Below are 20,327 nucleotides of genomic sequence, written 5' to 3' on the forward strand. Positions count from 1 at the left end.
AGAAATCACCTAAATCCCCAGACATCAGCCCATATCCCTCAGAAATACCGCCAGATCACCCCCAAATCCCCAGGAATCACCCCAAAATCACCAGAGTGCCCCAGAAATCACCCCCAAATCACTTCCATATCATCCAGAAATCCACCTCCAAATAGTACCCAAATCAATCCCAAACCATCCCCAAATCACCTCAAGTCAGCCAAATCCCTCAGAAATCCCCAACCCCCCTGAAATCCACCAAATCATCCAGGCGTCACCTCCAAATCCCCCCAATCCCCCAGAAATCCTCCAAATCACTCGCAAATCACCCTCAAATCATCCTCAAATGACCCCATCACTCAAATCATTCCCAAAGCCTCCAGATATCTCCCCAATCCCTCTGAAATCCTCCAAATTACCCACATAATCACCCCCAAATCATCCGAAAAACACCCCAAATCATCCACAAACCACCCCCATATCACTCCCAAATCACCCAGATATCACCCCCCAAATTCCCCATAAATTATACAAAATGATCAGGGGGTTGGATAGGGTGGACAGTGAGAGCCTTCTCCCGCGGATGGAAATGGCTGGCACGAGGGGACATAGCTTTAAACTGAGGGGTAATAGATATAGGACAGAGGTAGGTTCTTTACGCAAAGAGTAGTGAGGCCGTGGAATGCCCTACCTGCTACAGTAGTGAACTCGCCAACATTGAGGGCATTTAAAAGTTTATTGGATAAACATATGGATGATGATGGCATAGTGTAGGTTAGATGGCTTTTGTTTCGGTGCAACATTGTGGGCTGAAGGGCCTGTACTGCGCTGTATTGTTCTATGACCCCCAACCCCCCAGGAATCCTCTTAATGATCCACATAATCAGCCAGAAATCACCTCAAAATGACCCTAATCTCCCAGAAATCGCTGATCCCTCAGAAATCACTCAAATTCCCCCATAAATCACCTACCTTTCTCAGAAATCACCCCAAAATCATCACCCTGAAATCCCCCAAATCATCTCGAAATCACCCAGAGGTCTGAAAAAATAACCCAGAAATTACCCCCAAACCACCCCCTAAAATCACCACAACTACCAAGTCAGGAAGCCACCCCTGTAAAAAGCTGCATAGTTTACATGCTGGTTAATGACACTCGAGCTGTTGTGCAAATTGAACCTGCTGTCCTGTGTGTTGGTCAATATCTGATCATTGATTGGCCAGGAGCCTGGCCTGTTGCTGTAACGTGATCAAGGTGAAGCCAGTTTGAAATTGTCTATTTGCTGATTTTGCAGTTGAACTCTTCCGGACTTCTCTCTTTATTTGAATGTTTCCCTGCGTAGAGTGGGGTGATGGGGGAGAAGGGAAAGGTAAAACTACAAGATATTAATGGTAAATGGGATCCAAAGCAGCAGGTCTGCATGTGAGGAGAAGGTAGAGGTTAATAGGATGAACAGGTGGGGCCAGTCTAACCACTACAGAGGGGAAAGGAAGTGTAAAAAAAAAATCAAAATATAAAGGAGACTGTGGAGTGAAAGTTGGGAATGAGGCTGAGTGTTATCAGAGATTAATAAAGGAGGTCAGAATGTGTGTAAAGCGTAATGCCCAAGAGGTAATTATACAGGCCCGAGTGAAGAGTTGGCCCAAGTAGACTGGACACCGGTAATTGAGGGTAAGGAACAATGGCGGCTCTTCAGTTAGATATTAAATACATCTCAATTCAAGTATATTCCTGAGAGGAAGAGGAATTGTAAAATGGAGAAGGTTCATGGCTAAACAAGGAAGTCACTGTAAATTATCTGATTATGATCTATGAAGGCAAAAACATAAAGGCTATACTATACTGCAAAAGCTAGTGCTAAACCGGAGGATTGGGAGAACAAAGGTTCAGCAAAGGCTACTAAAAATAAAATCAAAACAGCTAAGATGAACTACGAAAGGAAACTAGCACAAAACATAAACACTGATGCCATAAGTATATAAAGAGGAAGAGAATAGCTAAAGTAAATTTTGACGCTTTAGAGGATGACACTGATGATGTAATAATGGGAATCACAGATGGCGGAGACACTGAACCAATGTTTAGCATCTGTCTAGATGGTGGAAGATAATAACATTTTTCCTAAAACTACAGTTAATTCAGAGGAACTTGGTGCAATAACCATCACTGGGGAGACGGTATTGAATCAACTGATGGGATTAAAGGCAGATACGTCTCTGGGACCTGATGGCTTGCATCCTGGGATTTTAAGGGAGGTGGCAGTAGAGATAGAGGATGCATTGGCTATGATATTTCAGAATTCCCTGGATTCTGGAAGGGTCCCGGTGGATTGGAAACACGTTCAAAAAGGGAGGGAGGCAAAAAGTAGGAAACTATAGACCAGTTAGCTTGACTCTGGTGGGGAAGTTGCTGGAATCAATCATTATGGAGGAGATGACTGAACATTTGGAAAGACAAAGCTCAATCCACCACTGACAGCATGGTTTTGAGGATTTGTCATACTTGACAAACCTGCTTGAGTGTTGGGTGGGGTTACTGGGTTATGGGGATAGGGTGGAGGTGTTGACCTTGGGTAGGGTGCTCTTTCCAAGAGCCGGTGCAGACTCGATGGGCCGAATGGCCTCCTTCTGCACTGTAAATTCTATGATAATCTATGAGTTCTTTCACAACATAACCAGGAAGGTGAATAATGGGGAACCTATGGATGTGGTATATCTAGACTTCTAGAAAGCGTTTGATAAGATGCCGCATAAAAGACTGATCCAGAAGGAGTGATCACAGGGTATTGGGGGTAAAGTACTAGATTGGATTGAGGATTGGCTGACTGACAGAAAGCAGAGGTTGGGATAAATGGGGCCTTCTCTGGCTGGCGAAGTGTAACCAGCAGGGTGCCGCAGGCACTTAATTATAGTTAAGGGGTTGAGTGTGGATAGACAATAGCAGATATTTAAAGAACACATGAATGAACTTCAACAATTGTATATCCTTGTCTGGCGCAAGAGTAAGACGGGGAAGGTGGCTCAACCATGGCTAACCAGGGAAATCAGGGATCGTGTTAAAGCCAAAGAGGAGGCTATAAATTGGCCAGAGAGAGCAGCAAGCCTGAGGACTGGGAGAAATGTAAAATTCAGCAGAGGAGGACAAAGGGTTTAATTCGGGAGGGGAAAATAGAAAGGAGAGTAAGCTTGCAGAAAACATAAAAACTGACTGCAAAAGCTTCTATAGTTATGAGAAGAGAGAACTGGTGAAGACAAATGTAGGTCTCTTGCAGTTAGAATCAGGTGAATTCATAATGGGCAACAAAGAGGTGGTAGACCAGTTGAACAATTACTTTGGATCTGCCTTCACTAAGGAGGACACAAATAACCTTCCAGAAATACTAGAGGACAGAGGGTCTAGCTGAAGGAAATCCTTATTAGTCAGGAAATTATATTGGGGAAATTGATGGGATTAAAACCCGATAAGTCCCCAGGGCCTGATGCTCTGCATCCCAGAGTACTTAAGGATGTGGCCCTAGAAATAGTGGATGCATTGGTGATCATTTTCCAGCATTCTATAGACTCTAGAAGGGTTCCAATGGATTGGAGGGTAGCTAATGTAACCTCACTTTTTAAAAAGGAGGGGAGAGAGAATGGGTAATTATAGACCGGTTAGCCTGATATCGGTGGTGGGGAAAATGCTGGAGTCAACTAAAGGGAAATCATGCTTGACAAATCTTCTGGAATTTTTTGAGGATGTGACCAGTAGAGTGGACAAGGATGAACCAGTGGATGTTGTCTATCTGGACTTTCAAAAGGCTTTTGACAAGGTCCCACACAAAGAGATTAGTGAGCAAAATTAAAGCTAATGGTATTGGGGGTAATTAGAACATTAGAACATTACAGCGCAGGACAGGCCCTTCGGCCCTCAATGTTGCGCCGACCTGTGAAACCAATCTAAAGCCCATCTACACTATTCCCTTATTGTCCATATGTCTATCCAATGACCATTTAAATGTCCTTTGTGTTGGCGAGTTCACTACTGTTGCAGGCAGGGCATTCCACGCCCTTACTACTCTCCGAGTAAAGAACCTACCTCTGACATCTGTCCTACATCTATCTCCCCCCAACTCAAAGCTATGCCCCCCGCGTCAGCCATCACCACTCGAGGAAAAAGATTCTCACTGTCCACCCCATCCAATCCTCCAATCATCCTGCACGCCTCCACCAAGTCACCTCTCAACTTTCCTCTCTCCAACGAAAACAGCCCCAAGCCCCTCCTCACAAGATCTTCTCTCCACACCAGGCAACATCCCGGCAAATCTCCCCTCCTCTGCACCCTTTCCAATGCCCCCCCATCCCCCGTACAATGCGGCAACCAGAACTGCATGCAACACTCCCAATGCATTCATGAGGATAGAGAACTGGTTGGCAGACAGGAAGCAGAGAGTGGGAATAAACGGATCCGTTTCAGAGTGGCTGGCAGTGACCAGTGGGGTACCGCAGGGTTCAGTGTTGGAACCCCAGCTGTTCACAATATACATTAATGATTTGGATGAAGGAATTGCAATATCTCCAAATTGGCAGACGACACTAAGCCAGGTGTCAGCATCTGCTGTGAGGAGGATGCAGAGAGGCTGCAGGGTGACTTGGACAGGCTGGCTGAGTGGGCACATACTTGGCAAATGCAATATAATGTGGGTAAATGTGAGGTTATCCACTTTAGTGGCAACAACAGGAAGGCATAGAATCATAGAATTTACAGAGCAGAAGGAGGCCATTCGGCCCATCGTGTCTGCACCGGCTCTTGGAAAGAGCACCCTACCCAAGCCCACACCTCCACCCTATCCCCATAACCCAGTAACCCCACCCAACACTAAGGGCAATTTTGGTCACTAAGGGCAATTTAGCATGGCCAATCCACCTAACCTGCACATCTTTGGCCTGTGGGAGGAAACCGGAGCACCCGGAGGAAACCCATGCACACACAGGGAGAACGTGCAGACTCTGCACAGACGGTGACCCAAGCCGGGAATCGAACCGGGGACCCTGGAGCTGTGAATTGTGCTAACCACTGTGCTACCGTGCTGCCCTATTATTATCTGAATGGTGGCAGTTTAGGAAAAGGGGAAGTGTAACGAGACCCGGATGTGATGGTGGAACAGTCGCTGAAGGTTGGCGTGCAGGTACAGCAGGCGGTGAGGAAAGCTAATGGCACGCTGGCCTTCATAGCTAGAGGGTTTGAGTACAGGAGTAGGGATGTCTTGCTGCAGTTATACAGGCCTTGGTGAGGCCACACCTTGAGTATTGTAGCAGTTTTGGTCTCCTAGCTTGAGGAAGGACATTCTTCCTGTTGAGGGTGTCCAGCGAAGGTTCACCAGACTAATTCCCGGGATTGCAGGACTGACACATGAAGAAAGACTGGATCGACTGGGCTTGTACTCACTGGAGTTTAGAAGAATGAGAGGGGATCTCATAGAAACATATAAAATCCGGATGGGACCGGACAGGCTGGATGTGGGAAGAATGTTCCCGATGTTGGGGACGTCCAGAACTAGGGGTCACAGCCTAAGAATAAGGGGTCAGCCATTCAGGACTGAGATGTGGAAGAACGTCTTCTCTCGGAGAGCTGTGACCTTGTGGAATTCTCCCCCACTGAAAGCTGTTGGGGCCGGTTCGTTGGATATATTCAAGAGGGAGCTGGACGTAGCCCTTGTGGCTAAAGGGATGAAGGAGAGAAAACAGGAGTGGGATACTGAATTTGCATGATCAGCCATGATCATATTGAATGGTGGTGCAGGCTTGAAGAGCCAAATGGCCCACTCCTGCACTTATTTTCTATGTTTCTATGAGAGGCCACAGATAAAGGTTGAGAGGTAGTAGATTTACAACTGAGGTGAGGAGGAACTACTTGCAGAGGGTGGTGAATTTGTGGAACTCACTGCCCCATAGTGCGGTGGGATCTGAATCATTAAATGGTTTCAAGAAAGAGATATATTTCTGATTTTTTGAAAAACAGCTAAAGGGATATCTGGAACAGGGAGGGAGATGGATTTGAGACCAGGAAGAACATAAAACAGTACAGCACAGTAAAGGCCCTTCGGCCCACAATGTTGTGCCAACCATTTATCCTAATCTAAAATAACCTAACCTACACACCTTCAAATAACTGCTGTCCATGTGCCTATCCAAGATTAACTTAAATGTCCCTATTGAATCTGACTCTACCACCTCCGCTGAATTCCACGCACCCACCACTCTCTGTGTAAAGAACCTACCTTACATCTCCCTTACACCTTCCTCCAATCACCTTAAAATTATATCCCCTCGTGACAGCTATTTCTGCCCTGGGGAAAAGTCTCTGACTATCCATTCTATCCATGCCTCTCATCACCTTGTACACCTCTAGATTTGGATAAATGGTTGGCACAACATTGTGGGCCGAAGGGCCTGTGCTGTACTGTTCTATGTTCTATAACCATTTGTAGTTCGAGGTCTCCGCTGTTGCAGGGGATATGGCAGGGTGGCTGGAGGAGCGTAAATGTGTAGAGTGCTCATTTGAAGGGTTGATGCAGACTCGATGGGCCGAATGGCCTCCTTTTGCTGTGTAGCTATTCTATGAGCACGTAAGACTACAAGAGACCGGTGTTAAGTGAGTTGACAAAGGTCTGGCAAATGGTGTAGAACATGGCAAAATGTCCAATTGTCTGTTTTGGCAGGAAGAATAAAAAAGACCTATTTACTTGGTAAGACATTACTGAGCTCGGAGTGGTCTGGGGGTCCTAGAATATGGATCACAATAGACTAGTATGCAGGTACAGCAAATAATCAGGCAGCTAATAGAATGTAATCAATTGTTAGGAGAAATAAATACAGAGGTAGGGAGATTATGCTTCAGTTGCTCGGGGTACTGGTGACACCACTTTTTTATTACTGCCAAAATGGACAATTTCACATCTAAAAATAATAATCACATTACATTTTGCCAACCAGAAAATGACCCATTTATGTCTAATTTGTTTTCTTAATTTTTTTAATGTATTTTATTCCAAACTTTTATAAAAGTCCAATTTGTTTTTTATTAGCTAACCAATCTTTGAGTTTCCAGGCTAATGGAACCTCCCCCACATTTAGGAAACTTTGGAAAAACATAAATCCTGAGGGGTATTGACAGGGTGGATGTGGAGAGGATGTTTCCTCTTGTGGGAGAATCTAGAACTCGGGGTCACAGTTTAAAAATAAAGGGTTGTTCATTTAAGACTGAGATTAGGAGAAATTATTTGAGGGTGATAAATTTTTGGAGCTCTCCATCTAAAACTGATGGAAGCAGAGTCTGAATATTTTTAAGGCAGAGTTTGATAGATTCTGGATAAGCAACGGGGTGAAAGGTTATAGGGGTAGGTGGGAATGTGGAGTTTGGCTTACAATGAGATCAACCACAACATTGAACAGCGAGCAGATCAGGCCTCCTGCTCCTAATTTGTATGTTCATGTGTACCATAGCAACTCCGGAAGAATTTTACAGCCAATGAAGGATATTTGAAGTGTGGCCCCTCATGTTGGAATTTAACTAATTTAGTTTTTTGAAAGTTGTATTGTTACAGTAGTTAGGTGGGATTGGAATATATTTGCAAGAAGTCTAAATTTTAGACATTTTTAAAAATAAATTTAGTTCCCAATTAAGGGACAATTTAGCGTGGCCAATCCACCTATCCTGCACATCTTTGGGTGTGGGGGAGAAACCCAATTTTATACATCCTTGATGGTGAAATGGATTGGCAGGTTGATGGATGAAAGGAAAGGTCATTTTGTTTGGTTTAGTCATTCTTGGGTTGGGGGAATGTGTTTTGCTGTCCTGGCTGGCCGTCCTACATTCTAACTTCATAACTGCATAAACCTGAGGTCATCTAAAGCCCTGGTGCCTAAATACTGACTTGTATCAAAATCCCATTCATCTGTGTGGGGTAGGCAGGAAAAGTGGGAACCACAATCACATCAATCCCTGTGCTTATTGACCTACATTTCTCCTGGATAAGCAATGCCTTGATTTTAAAAATTCTTACCACTCTCCCCCCCCCCCCCCCCCTTTTTTTTTTTCCAAAACCCTTAATAACATTGACCCTCCTCATCTCCATTTACCTACAACCTTCTGCCATCTAAACTCTGGTCCCTTACACATCCCCAATTTCTATCACTCCACCATTGGTGGCTGTGCCTTCAGCTGTCTGGGCTCTAAACTCTGGAATTGTCTTCCAAAACAACTGTACTCCTCGACTGCTCTTTCCTTCAAGATGCTCCTTTCAAACCTACGTCTTCGACTAGATGTTTGGTGACCTGTCCTAACATCTCATGTGGCTCGGCGTCAGATTTTGTTTAATGTTTCTGGTGTGAAGCATCTTGAGGAAATTGACTCTTGTTTAAGGTGCTTTAAAAAGACACTTTCTTGGATGTTGCTAATCGGGATCTAAAACCGATTTTTGTTCGTTCCTGATTTTAGGAATTGACCATCCAGATTTGCAGATTTTATAATCTTGGGTGTATGAAATGGTGAAGTAGAGAGCAAGGTACTTGCAGAGGACATATTTTGTAAATTGAACAGAATGCTGTCAATAAGATTTTAATGTGGAGAATAATATGTTTGAATGTAAGAATGTCAATGGAGTAAAATGTGAGGAGGAGACTGAAGATGATCAGGGAGAATTTAGGGATTTACTAAAGAGAAGGTTCTGGGGAAACAAAGGTCTGAAGGAGGATAAGTCACCTGGACCGGATGGACTACACCCCAGGGTTCTGAACGAGATAGCTGAGGAGATTGTGGAGGCATTGGTGATGATCTTTCAGGAATCACTGGAGACCGGAAGGGTCCCAGAGGACTGGAAAGTGGCTAATGTAACACCGCTGTTTAAGAAGGGAGGGAGGCAGAAGACGATAAATTATAGGCCGGTTAGCCTGACTTCGGTCATTGGTAAGATTTTAGAGTCCATTATTTTTTTATTTTATTTTTAATTTTTATAAATTTAGAGTACCCAATTCATTTTTTCCAATTAAGGGGCAATTTAGCATGTTCAATCTACCTACCTTGCACATCTTTGTGTTGTGGGGGCGAAACCCACGCAAACACGGGAAGAATGTGCAAACTCCACACGGACAGTGACCCAGAGCCGGGATCGAACCTGGTACCTCGGCGCCGTGAGAATGCAGTGCTAACCCACTGCGCCACCGTGCTGCCCCTAGAGTCCATTATTAAAGATGAGATTGCAGAGTACTTGGAAGTGCATGATAAAATAGGACTGAGTCAGCACGGCTTCGTCAAGGGGTGGTCATGTCTGACAAATTTGTTAAGAGTTCTTTGAGGGGGAAACAAGAAAGTTAGACAAAGGAGAACCAGTGGACATGATTTATTTAGATTTCCAGAGGGCCTGTGACAAGATGCCGCATAGAACATAGAACATAGAACATAGAACATAGAACATAGAACATAGAACATAGAAAATACAGCACAGAACAGGCCCTTCAGCCCACGATGTTGTGCCGAACCTTTGTCCTAGATTAATCATAGATTATCATTGAATCTACAGTGCAGAAGGAGGCCATTCGGCCCCCTGAGTCTGCACCAGCTCTTGGAAAGAGCACCCTACCCAAACTCAACACCTCCACCCAACACCAAGGGCAATTTGGACATTAAGGGCAATTTATCATTGGCCAATTCACCTAACCCGCACATCTTTGGACTGTGGGAGGAAACCGGAGCACCCGGAGGAAACCCACGCAGACACGGGGAGGACGTGCAGACTCCGCACAGACAATGACCCAAGCCGGAATCGAACCTGGGACCATGGATCTGTGAAGCAATTGTGCTATCCACAATGCTACCGTGCTGCCCTTAAGAACAAATAAATCTACACTATAACATTTTCCCGTAATCCATGTACCTATCCAACAGCTGCTTGAAGGTCACTAATGTTTCCGACTCAACTACTTCCACAGGCAGTGCATTCCATGCCCCCACTACTCTCTGGGTAAAGAACCTACCTCTGATATCCCTCCTATATCTTCCACCTTTCACCTTAAATTTATGTCCCCTTGTAATGGTGTGTTCCACCTGGGGAAAAAGTCTCTGACTGTCTACTCTATCTATTCCCCTGATCATCTTATAAACCTCTATCAAGTCGCCCCTCATCCTTCTCCGCTCTAATGAGAAAAGGCCTAGCACCCTCAACCTTTCCTCGTAAGACCTACTCTCCATTCCAGGCAACATCCTGGTAAATCTTCTTTGCACCTTTTCCAGAGCTTCCACATCCTTCCTAAAATGAGGCGACCAGAACTGTACACAGTACTCCAAATGTGGCCTTACCAAAGTTTTGTACAGCTGCATCATCACCTCACGGCTCTTAAATAGGAGACTGTTAAATAAGTTAAGAGCCCGTGGTGTTCAGGGTAAGATCCTGGCATGGATAGAGGATTGGCTGACTGGCAGAAAGCAGAGAGTGGGGATAAAGGGGGCTTTTTCAGGATGGCAGCCGTGTGAATAGTCGTGTACCTCGGGATGGTGCTGGGTCCACAACTTTTCACAATATACATTAATGATCTGGAGGAAGGAACTGAAGGCATGCTTGCTAAGTTTGTTAAGATGATACAAAGATCTGTAGAGGGGCAGGTAGTATTGAGCAAGCAGGCAGGTTGCAGAAGGACCTGGACAAGCTAGGAGAGTGGACAATGAAGTGGCAGATGGAATACAATGTGGAAAGGTGTGAGGTTATGCACTTTGGAAGGAGAAATGGAGGCATGAGCTAATTTCTAAATGGGGAAATGCTTAGGAAATCAGAAGCACAAAGGGACTTGGGAGTCCTTATTCACGATTCTCTTAAGGTTAACGTGCAGGTTCAGTCGACAGTTAGGAAGGCAAATGCAATGTTAGCATTCATGTCAAGAAGCCTAGAATACAAGACCAGGGATGTACTTCTGAGGCTGTATAAGTCTGGTCAAACCCCATTTGGAGTATTGTGAGCAGATTTGGGCCCCGTATCGAAGGAAGGATGTGCTGGCCTTGGAAAGGGTCCAGAGGAGGTTCACAAGAATGATCCCTGGAATGAAGAGCTTGTCGTATGAGGAACGGTTGAGGACTCTGGGTCTGTACTTGTTGGGCGTTTAGAAGGATGAGGGGGGATCTTATTGAAACTTACAGGATACTGCATGGCCTGGATAGAGTGGACGTGGAGAGAATGTTTCCACTTGTAGGAAAAACTAGAAGCAGAGGACACAATCTCAGACTAAAGGGACGATCCTTTAAAACAGATGAGGAATTTCTTCAGCCAGAGGGTGGTGAATCTGTGGAACTCTTTGCTGCAGAAGGCTGTGGAGGCCAAATCACTGAGTGTGTTTAAGACAGAGATAGATAGGTTTTCGATCAATAACTGGATCAGGGGTTATGGGGAGAAGGCAGGAGAATGGGGATGAGAAAAATATCAGCCATGATTGAATGGCAGAGCAGACTCGATGGGCCGAGTGGCCTAATTCTGTTCCTCTGTCTTATGATTGTCTTATGATTGAAGAAAGTAAGTCATTCAAAACCATATGGCTTCAAAAAGCAAATTAACAGTGGGGTTGCTGGCCTTCAGACCCTATCGTAGAAAAGTGTTTGTTTGTACTGTTACAATTATACAGATTATACAGAGCTCATCTGGATTATTGTATTGGAGGAAAGATGCAGAGTTTGAGTTTAGCAAATAAATTTTAATGAATGATACCAGGGATGAGGGGTTACTGTTGTGTAGAGAGACTGGAGATTGTACTCTTTTAAAGCAGAGGGAGGGGTTCAAGAGGAGTTCGGAGGATTTCAATAAGAGTTAATAGTGACAAGCAGTTTCCAATGGCTGAAGGGTTGATAATCACATGGTACAGATTGATTCTTCATTAGGCATCGATATAATACTTTTTGCACAATGAATGGTTAGCAATTGGAATGTGCTGCTTGATGGTGTTTGCAACAGACACTGCCCTTCAAAAGAAAATTTGGGAAATTACTGAGAAAACATTGCAGGGATATGGAAACAGAGTGGGCAATAGGACTAACTGGATTGCTTTTGAGAGAGTTGGCACAGATTTGATGGAGCAAATGATGACCTTGTACTATTGTATGATTCAGTCACCCTCACTTTTCCATTCTGTCTGTGCTCACCACAATCACATCCACTCCCCTCGCCCCTTGCTGACCTCAAACACGGGAGGATGACCTCTGTGTTTTGCTATTTGTTGTCATTGTGCTTTAACTTTGTACCTTGGCTCTACTGTTAAGATTTCTTCAAACCTTTCTCTAACTGCTTAATTTATTGTTTTGTGGGATGAGGGTGTTGCAGGCAAGGCCACCTCTTGCACTGAGTGGCTTGCGCGGCCATTTCAGAGACAACTAAGAGAGTAAAATATATTGCTGTAGGTCTGGAGTCACATATAGGACAGACCGTATACGGATGGCAGATTTCCTTCCCGAACGGATGTTAGTGAACCAGATAGGTTTTTATAACAACCAATGATAATTGTCATGGTAACTGATCCTAGCTTTCAATGCCAAATTTTTAGATCACTCTTTCCATCCACTTAGTCATTCTGATTTCCTGCTGCCAAGGAAAGTGTTTTAAATTTTCCTGAATATAGACAAGTGCTGTAGAGAGGCAAATCCAGCAAATATTTGTCCCATCCTGGGATCAAATATCAGGAAAAGCAATAAAAGGTCACTGCCCTCCTTTTCTACAATTGTCTTTGATCTAGTTGAAATTAACTGCAATCTGTTTGCCATCATTTTTTAATGAATTTGCTGCCAGTAAGATTGCAGCTATCAGATACTGCTAATGCTTTTAAAATGTTGTCTTTGTCAGTTAAAGAAGAGTGCACACCTCTAACAAGATCATAAGAAAGAGGAGCAGGAAGAGACTATTCAGCCCTCGAGCCTGCTCCACCATTCAACATCATGGCTGATCAGATCTTGGCTTTAACTCTACTTTCTGCCTCTTCCTATAACTCATGACTCACTAATAGTTCAGGAACATGTACAATGTGATTTATGAATTTTAATTATCAAAGCTTTAACAAGCATTTGTATTATCTTGAAAAATTGTGAATTGGATTAAGGGTTACTTGCTGTGTAACTGTGGGGTTTATCAAGGAGAACTTGCATGCAAGCTATAGAATTTGTTCGGGGTGCCCCTCCAATCTGATTATCTGATGTATCAATTTCTCCAAATTCCATTTATTTTAACCATATTTCTTGCTTTATGTTTTTGTTCTAGAGTAGTCCGCAGTGTGTTGCAACACATAAAGAATTTGTATGGAATTAAGCTTGAAGTGAAGGGATTGGAAAATCTGGATGCTAAAGGTCCATATGTCATCATCTCCAACCACCAGAGCTCCCTGGATTTAATGGGTAAGGATGAGCCTTCGAGTGTGTTGCCTACTTGCACTACAGAGTAATATTGCTTAATTCCAGTTGTGTTTGGTGTTGGCAGATGGATTTTGCAATGATTTGGGTGTTTAAGGAAGGCTGCTTCCAATGGAGCATGCTGACCTTTGGCTGTAATTAAGATTCCCTCCATCATTGTCTTTGTTATTTTGACTAATAGAGCTGAACTTGCAGGTTGTTGAGCTTTAGGTGGGACAACAGTTGAGCCTGATCTGCCTGCTGGATACAACTCCAGCATCCCGCAGAACTACAATAAGTCCCCACTTAACATTGTCCTTGCGAGAATATCAGTTATAGAATACCGCTAATGTTACAATTTTCGCAATAACAAGTTTCCATCAGGCTTTCTGTCCTGTGGCCTGCGCAAATATCCCCATCCTCAATGATGGACGAGCCCAGCACATCTGTTCAAAAGATGAGGCTGAAGCATTTGCAATAATATTCAGCCATAAGTGCCAAGTGGATGATCCATCTCTGCCTTCTCCAGAGTCCCCAGCATCACAGTTTTCAACCAATTTGATTCACTCCACGTGATAGCAAGAAACGGCTGAAGGCATTGGATACTGCAAAGGCTGTGGGCCCTGACAGTATTCCAGCAATAGTACTAAAACGTATGAAATCCTGCCAACTCTCCTGGTTTGAGACAATTCACACCTCTTTAACCTGGGATTACCCTTCTCTCTGGATCTGTAAAGACTTAATTACCCGCAAATGCTCGCATTCAAAGCATTGTGTTGCATCTTTGACTTTGTCTATATATATATATGTTTCTGGAACCTACCTCTTCATTCACCTGAGGAAGGAGCAGCGCTCCGAAAGCTAGTGATTTGAAACAAACCTGTTGGACTTTAACCTGGTGTTGTAAGACTTCGTACTGTGTACTCTTGAGATAATGAAGCTTGAATCTTCATAGAAACCTGAGACTGAAGAGTACAGCTGAGACATTTATGCCAATAGCTTTCTGCTGTTCATTCTTTCACCAGCCCAATTAACTCTTTAACAATTTAAAAACAGAAGCTCCAATTTGAGGTGCAATGATTGTATCCAATTTTGAACGCTTCTAAAGTTGGAATTTTTGTCACTTCTAATAAAAACGGAATAAAAATCTGAAAAAGAAGAGAATGGTGGCCACAAACTGGTTTTAAATGCGAACGATGCAGTCTTCCCACCAGAAGCTGCAGCGGAGAGCAGGTCAGGTGCCGGCACCTACAGTGATGACACACGCCATGTACATCTGTGCTTTTGGTGCAGAATCGTGGAGGAAAGATTGCTCCATTTTCTAGCTGCCAACAAGCAAGGCAGCAGGACTGTGAAGAACGGAAGATTGATCGTTTTGTTTTAAGGAAGAGAGGGCCAGAGACACAAACAGACCAGAATCTCACAACTGAATCTGCTGGAGAGAGCTGCACAGGAGAGTCCACGGCAGGTCAAATCAGTGCTCGTGTTAGCTCTGTACAGAGATCGAGTGAACAGACAGCAAAGAAAAAAACGAAATCGGGAGCAAAGCAGCATAAAAATGGAGGTGTGCCTTTGTTAATTCTATAATTGCAACTCAGTATGCAAAGCCCCAATGTGTGCTATATGCAGGAAAGTCTTCGCAAGTGAGAGTTTAAAACTCTCAAAACTTCAAAGGCATTTGAATACAAAGAATAGCGAGTTCGAGGACAAACCTCTTGGTTTTTAATCATTGGAAGCAGCAAGAACTTAAATCATCAGCTGAAGTCCTTATCAGAAATGTAACATTGAAAGACAAAACAAGTGAGATCCTGAGGATCAAGCAGACTCACCTGTCACACTAAATGTAAACAAAAATGGTGGGTCGCGAGAGGTCGGCCGATGTGGGTCGCAAAGGTCGGCCTGCATGGGTCGCGAGAGACCGGTAAAAATGAGTCCCAGGAAAAATGTTTGAAAACACTGTTCTACATCACTGGCTAAAGTTCTACCTCCGTGTTCCTGATCTGATTTTCACCTATCTGATCCTACTCCTGGGACCTCATTCCCTCTGCCACATTAGTTTAAATACTCGCCAACAGAAATAGCGAAAGCCCCCATAAGGACATTGGTCCCTTCTCTCCCTGGGTGCAACCTGTCCGGTTTGTACACGTCCCACCTTCCCCAGAGCCGGTCCCAGTGCCAGGAATCTGAATCCCTCCCGGCTCCACCATCTCTCCAGCCAGGTGTTAATTTGCGCTCTCCAGCAGGGATTAATCCTGAGATTACTACGTTTGAGTCCTACATTTTAATTTATCTCCTAACCTCCTGTACTCAGTTTGCAGATTCTCACCCCTTTGTTTACTGATGTTGTTAGTGCCAATGTAAACCACGACCACTGGCTGTTCACCTTCCCTCCCCAGCCCTGCAGCTGTTCGTGACATCCTGGACCCTGGCACCAGGCAACATGCAGTCCTTGATTCACGTTTGCAGCCACAGAGGTGTCTGTCTGTGCCCCTAACTATTGAACCCCCTATCACTGTATCCTTGCCACTCGTTTTCCTGCCGCCCCTGTGAGCAGCAGAGGCATCCATGGTGCTGTGAACTTGGCTGCTGCTGCTTTCCCCTGAGAGGCCAGCCCCCCAATCCCCAACAGTATCCAATGCGGGATCTCTGTTTCAGAGGTAGATGACGACAGGAGATTCCTGCACTCCCCGAGTCTTTTACTGTCCTTGCTAGTCAGTCATTCCTCTTCCTGTGTAATCCTCACCTGTGGTGTGATTCCCTCGTTAAACATGCTATCCACAACTTCCTCAGCATCGCGGATGTACCACAGTGTGTCCACCCACAGCTCCAGCTTCACAATTTGGTTAGCTGGAAGCCGCATTTGAACACAGCTTCTGCACACATGGTCCAGCATTCTTCCTTTCCCACATTGTGCAGGAGGAGCATATCACGGGTCTACAGTCCCCTGGCATGACATCCCTCTCGATTAAGCTAGTTATTCCCTTTAAAAGGTTTCGGTTAGAACATAGAACAACCTGTAAAGTAGTCTTCTATACTCTTTTTTTTTTTTTTAGTCCTTACCTTAGTATTCAGCAACGAATTACTTTCAAAGATTGAAAATATTCACTGGGACTTATTCACCAATCAGCTGCTTTGGTTGGTTCCACGTACTTTCTGAACCAGCGTTTGTTGATTACTCTTCCTCTGGTTGAGCACTGAGTCCTCTGCAATCCCGTCCTCGGTTATGGGTGTAATTGTACCTTAATTATTTCCTAGCTCTAACCAAATAGATTGTATTGATCCCTCCAGGGCATCCCTTCTCTCTAGCACTATAGTATACTCCTTGACCATTAATCTGTCTCCCTTGCTTTCTTTCCTTCCCTAGCGTTCCTGATAACTTGTAGAATTATAAAATGGTTACAGCCGAGGAGGTTATTTGACCCATTACGTCCATGGTGGCTCACTGCAGAAGCCATGTACCTCTGTTGCTCCTGCCTTTTCCCAATAGTCCTACATTCTTTGCCGTATCAGGAAGTGATCCAATTCCAATTGGAACATGGGTGAACATGCCCCGACCCGCCCTGCCGGTGCCCCGACCCGCCCTGCCGGTGCCCCGACCCGCCCTGCCGGTGCCCCGACCCGCCCTGCCGGTGCCCCGACCCGCCCTGCCGGTGCCCCGACCCGCCCTGCCGGTGCCCCGACCCGCCCTGCCGGTGCCCCGACCCGCCCTGCCGGTGCCCCGACCCGCCCTGCCGGTGCCCCGACCCGCCCTGCCGGTGCCCCGACCCGCCCTGCCGGTGCCCCGACCCGCCCTGCCGGTGCCCCGACCCGCCCTGCCGGTGCCCCGACCCGCCCTGCCGGTGCCCCGACCCGCCCTGCCGGTGCCCCGACCCGCCCTGCCGGTGCCCCGACCCGCCCTGCCGGTGCCCCGACCCGCCCTGCCGGTGCCCCGACCCGCCCTGCCGGTGCCCCGACCCGCCCTGCCGGTGCCCCGACCCGCCCTGCCGGTGCCCCGACCCGCCCTGCCGGTGCCCCGACCCGCCCTGCCGGTGCCCCGACCCGCCCTGCCGGTGCCCCGACCCGCCCTGCCGGTGCCCCGACCCGCCCTGCCGGTGCCCCGACCCGCCCTGCCGGTGCCCCGACCCGCCCTGCCGGTGCCCCGACCCGCCCTGCCGGTGCCCCGACCCGCCCCGCCCCCCCCGCGTCTCCTCCCCCCCCCCCCCCCCCCCCCCCCCCCCCCCCCCCCCCCCCCCAACGTGCTCAAGCTGAAAAGAATATGGAAAATTACAGGTAATTATGACAGGATGTTAAAAACATAACTGAAGGACATTGTATATGCAGAGAAATAAGGAATTAGGATAGAGCACCAGGTAATGTGTAACATGGGTATTGGCCTGAATGCCTACGATGCTGCAATATTTATGATTATTATTAATTTCTTCCTGTTCAGTAAAACGTCACCTCCTCAATGTACGGAAATCATTGTGATATGTTTTGTTTCCCAGGTATGATGGAGATCCTCCCTGATCGCTGTGTTGCGATTGCGAAGAAAGAGCTGATGTATGCAGGCACAGTTGGGTTAGTTTGCTGGCTTGCTGGCATCATCTTCATCAACCGGCAGAAAAAAACTGATGCCAAAAGTGTGATGACGGAGGCTGCTCAGACCATGCTGAAAGAGAATGTAAGCAAAAAGTCAATTTTCTTGATTCTAAATGTACAGTGAGAGCCAATGCAAACAAGGCAAACCGGCTTCAAATTAAACTTGCAGTTAGCAGTATTTAATGAAGAATTTACAAATGTAAACAAGGTCATCAGGACAATGAATGCAACAAAAAAATTGGACAAATAGCTGAATTACAACCAAAGAAACTTGTATAGCTCAAAACAAATAGGAACCATTGGATTTTTAAAAAAACTTTCTGCTTGTGTCTGCAATTTGTGTCACCACCATGTCACTGATCGGTGCATCGGGGCAGGAGTAGGTCATTCGTGCTGCCTACCATCTAACTGATCCTCCTACCTCAACACTGTTCCCGCGCTATCCCCGTATCCCTTAATGTCATTGGTATCGAGAAATCTATCAATCTCCACTTTGAACATACTCAATGACTGAGTCTCCACAGCCTTCTGCGCTGAGAATTTCAAAGATTTACCATCCTCCTCATTTCAGCCCTGAATGGTTTATCCTTTATTGTGAGACTGTCTCCTGCTTCTAGGCCTCCAATCAGGAGAAACATCTTTCCTGCATTTTTCCCTGTAAACATTTTGTACACTTTAATGAAATTACAATAATATACAATATAGATTATTCAATGATATTCTAACCACCTTGCATTCCCCACTTATCTTTACACCCATTTCCACACCGTTACTCCTCCATCCTTTCCCTATCTCTAGACTCAAACCTGGTCAAAGGCAAAGTTTCTATATATTTTTTATTCTTCCATGTGGTGTGGGTTTCACTGGCAAAGTCAGGATTTGTTGCCTATTTCCGAGAGCGGTATAGAGACGACACATTGCTGTGGGTCTGAGTCACTTGTCGGCCAGATGGGTTTTTATGACAATCGATGATCATTGACAGGTAATACTGAAACTAGCTTTATATTCCAGATTCTTCAAATTTCACCAGCTGCCGTGAAGCCATGTCCCCAGAACATTAGCTTGGTCCCCTAGATTACCAGCCCAATTATATTACCACTGCGTCACTGTCTTCTGGGGGAAATTTAAAGTTACTAATGACAGGCCATTTGACCCACTTGAGCTGCCCACCAACCTCCTTTGTCTAGCTATAAAATACCTTTTTCTTTTACCAATACATGTGTATTGAGCTTCCTCTTAAATCCATCTATGCTAGTTGTAGTGATATCATGGTTGTGTTGTAATTCACCAACAGACCACAAGGAGCCTCAGTAGACAAGTGAATGTAACTCAGGTGACCCCTCAGACTGGATTGAGGAAACTGGAGAGAGGTTGCATGTGCATGATCTTACTGTTATTCATCTGTTGCTTTGGATATAGTTTACCCACAGGTAATGTTCATAAATTGTTTATAGCTTTAGCTACAGGTGTTCTTGTAATACGAATCAGGCCATCTAACAAGAACATTACACGAGTCACCTCTACCGACTCATTGTGGTGTAGAACACAGAATATTACAGCGCAGTACAGGCCCTTCGGCCCTCGATGTTGCGCCGACCTGTGAAACCACTCTAAAGCCCATCTACGCTATTCCCTTATCATCCATATGTCTATCCAATGACCATTTGAATGCCCTTCGTGTTGGCGAGTCCACTACTGTTGCAGGCAGGACATTCCACGCCCTTACTACTCTCTAAGTAAAGAACCTACCTCTGACATCTGTCCTATATATATCTCCCCTCAATTTAAAGCTATGTCCCCTCGTGCTAGACATCACCATCCAAGGAAAAAGGCTCTCACTGTCCACCCTATCCAATCCTCTGATCACCTTTGTATGCCTCAATTAAGTCACCTCTTAACCTTCTCTCTAACGAATACAACGTTAAGTCCCTCAGCCTTTCCTCATAAGATCTTCCCTCCATGCCAGGCAATACCCTGGTAAAACTCCTCTGCACCCTTTCCAATGTATTCCTGTTACTCCTACCAAAATGAATCACCTCATACTTTTCTGCATTAAACTCCATTTGCCACCTCTCAGCCCAGCTCTGCAGCTTATCTATGTCCCTCTGTAACCTGCAACATCCTTCCGCACTGTCCACAACTCCACCGACTTTAGTGTCATCTGCAACTTTACTCACCCATCCTTCTATGCCTTCCTCCAGGTCATTTATAAAAATGACAAACAGCAGTGGCCCCAAAACAGATCCTTGTGGTACACCACTAGTAACTGAACTCCAGGCTGAACGTTTCCCATCAACCACCACCCTCTGTCTTCTTACAGCTCGCCAATTTCTGATCCAAACTGCTAAATCACCCTGAATCCCATGCCTCCGAATTTTCT

At 45.5% G+C, this 20,327-nt stretch overlaps 1 protein-coding gene across 2 annotated transcripts in view; it reads left to right on the top strand.

The window, feature by feature from the left end:
* The window catches only part of agpat2 (1-acylglycerol-3-phosphate O-acyltransferase 2 (lysophosphatidic acid acyltransferase, beta)), a 49,065-nt gene that overhangs the window by 4,915 nt on the left and 23,823 nt on the right, over positions 1 to 20,327 (top strand). For both annotated transcript variants that reach the window (XM_072488967.1, XM_072488966.1), the window contains exons 2-3: positions 13,242 to 13,375; positions 17,854 to 18,029. In XM_072488967.1, coding sequence (XP_072345068.1) covers positions 13,242 to 13,375; positions 17,854 to 18,029 — 310 coding nt within the window. The remainder of the gene's footprint in view (positions 1 to 13,241; positions 13,376 to 17,853; positions 18,030 to 20,327) is intronic.

The sequence above is a fragment of the Scyliorhinus torazame genome, chromosome 22 (assembly GCF_047496885.1).
Source record: "Scyliorhinus torazame isolate Kashiwa2021f chromosome 22, sScyTor2.1, whole genome shotgun sequence".
NCBI lineage: Eukaryota > Metazoa > Chordata > Chondrichthyes > Carcharhiniformes > Scyliorhinidae > Scyliorhinus > Scyliorhinus torazame.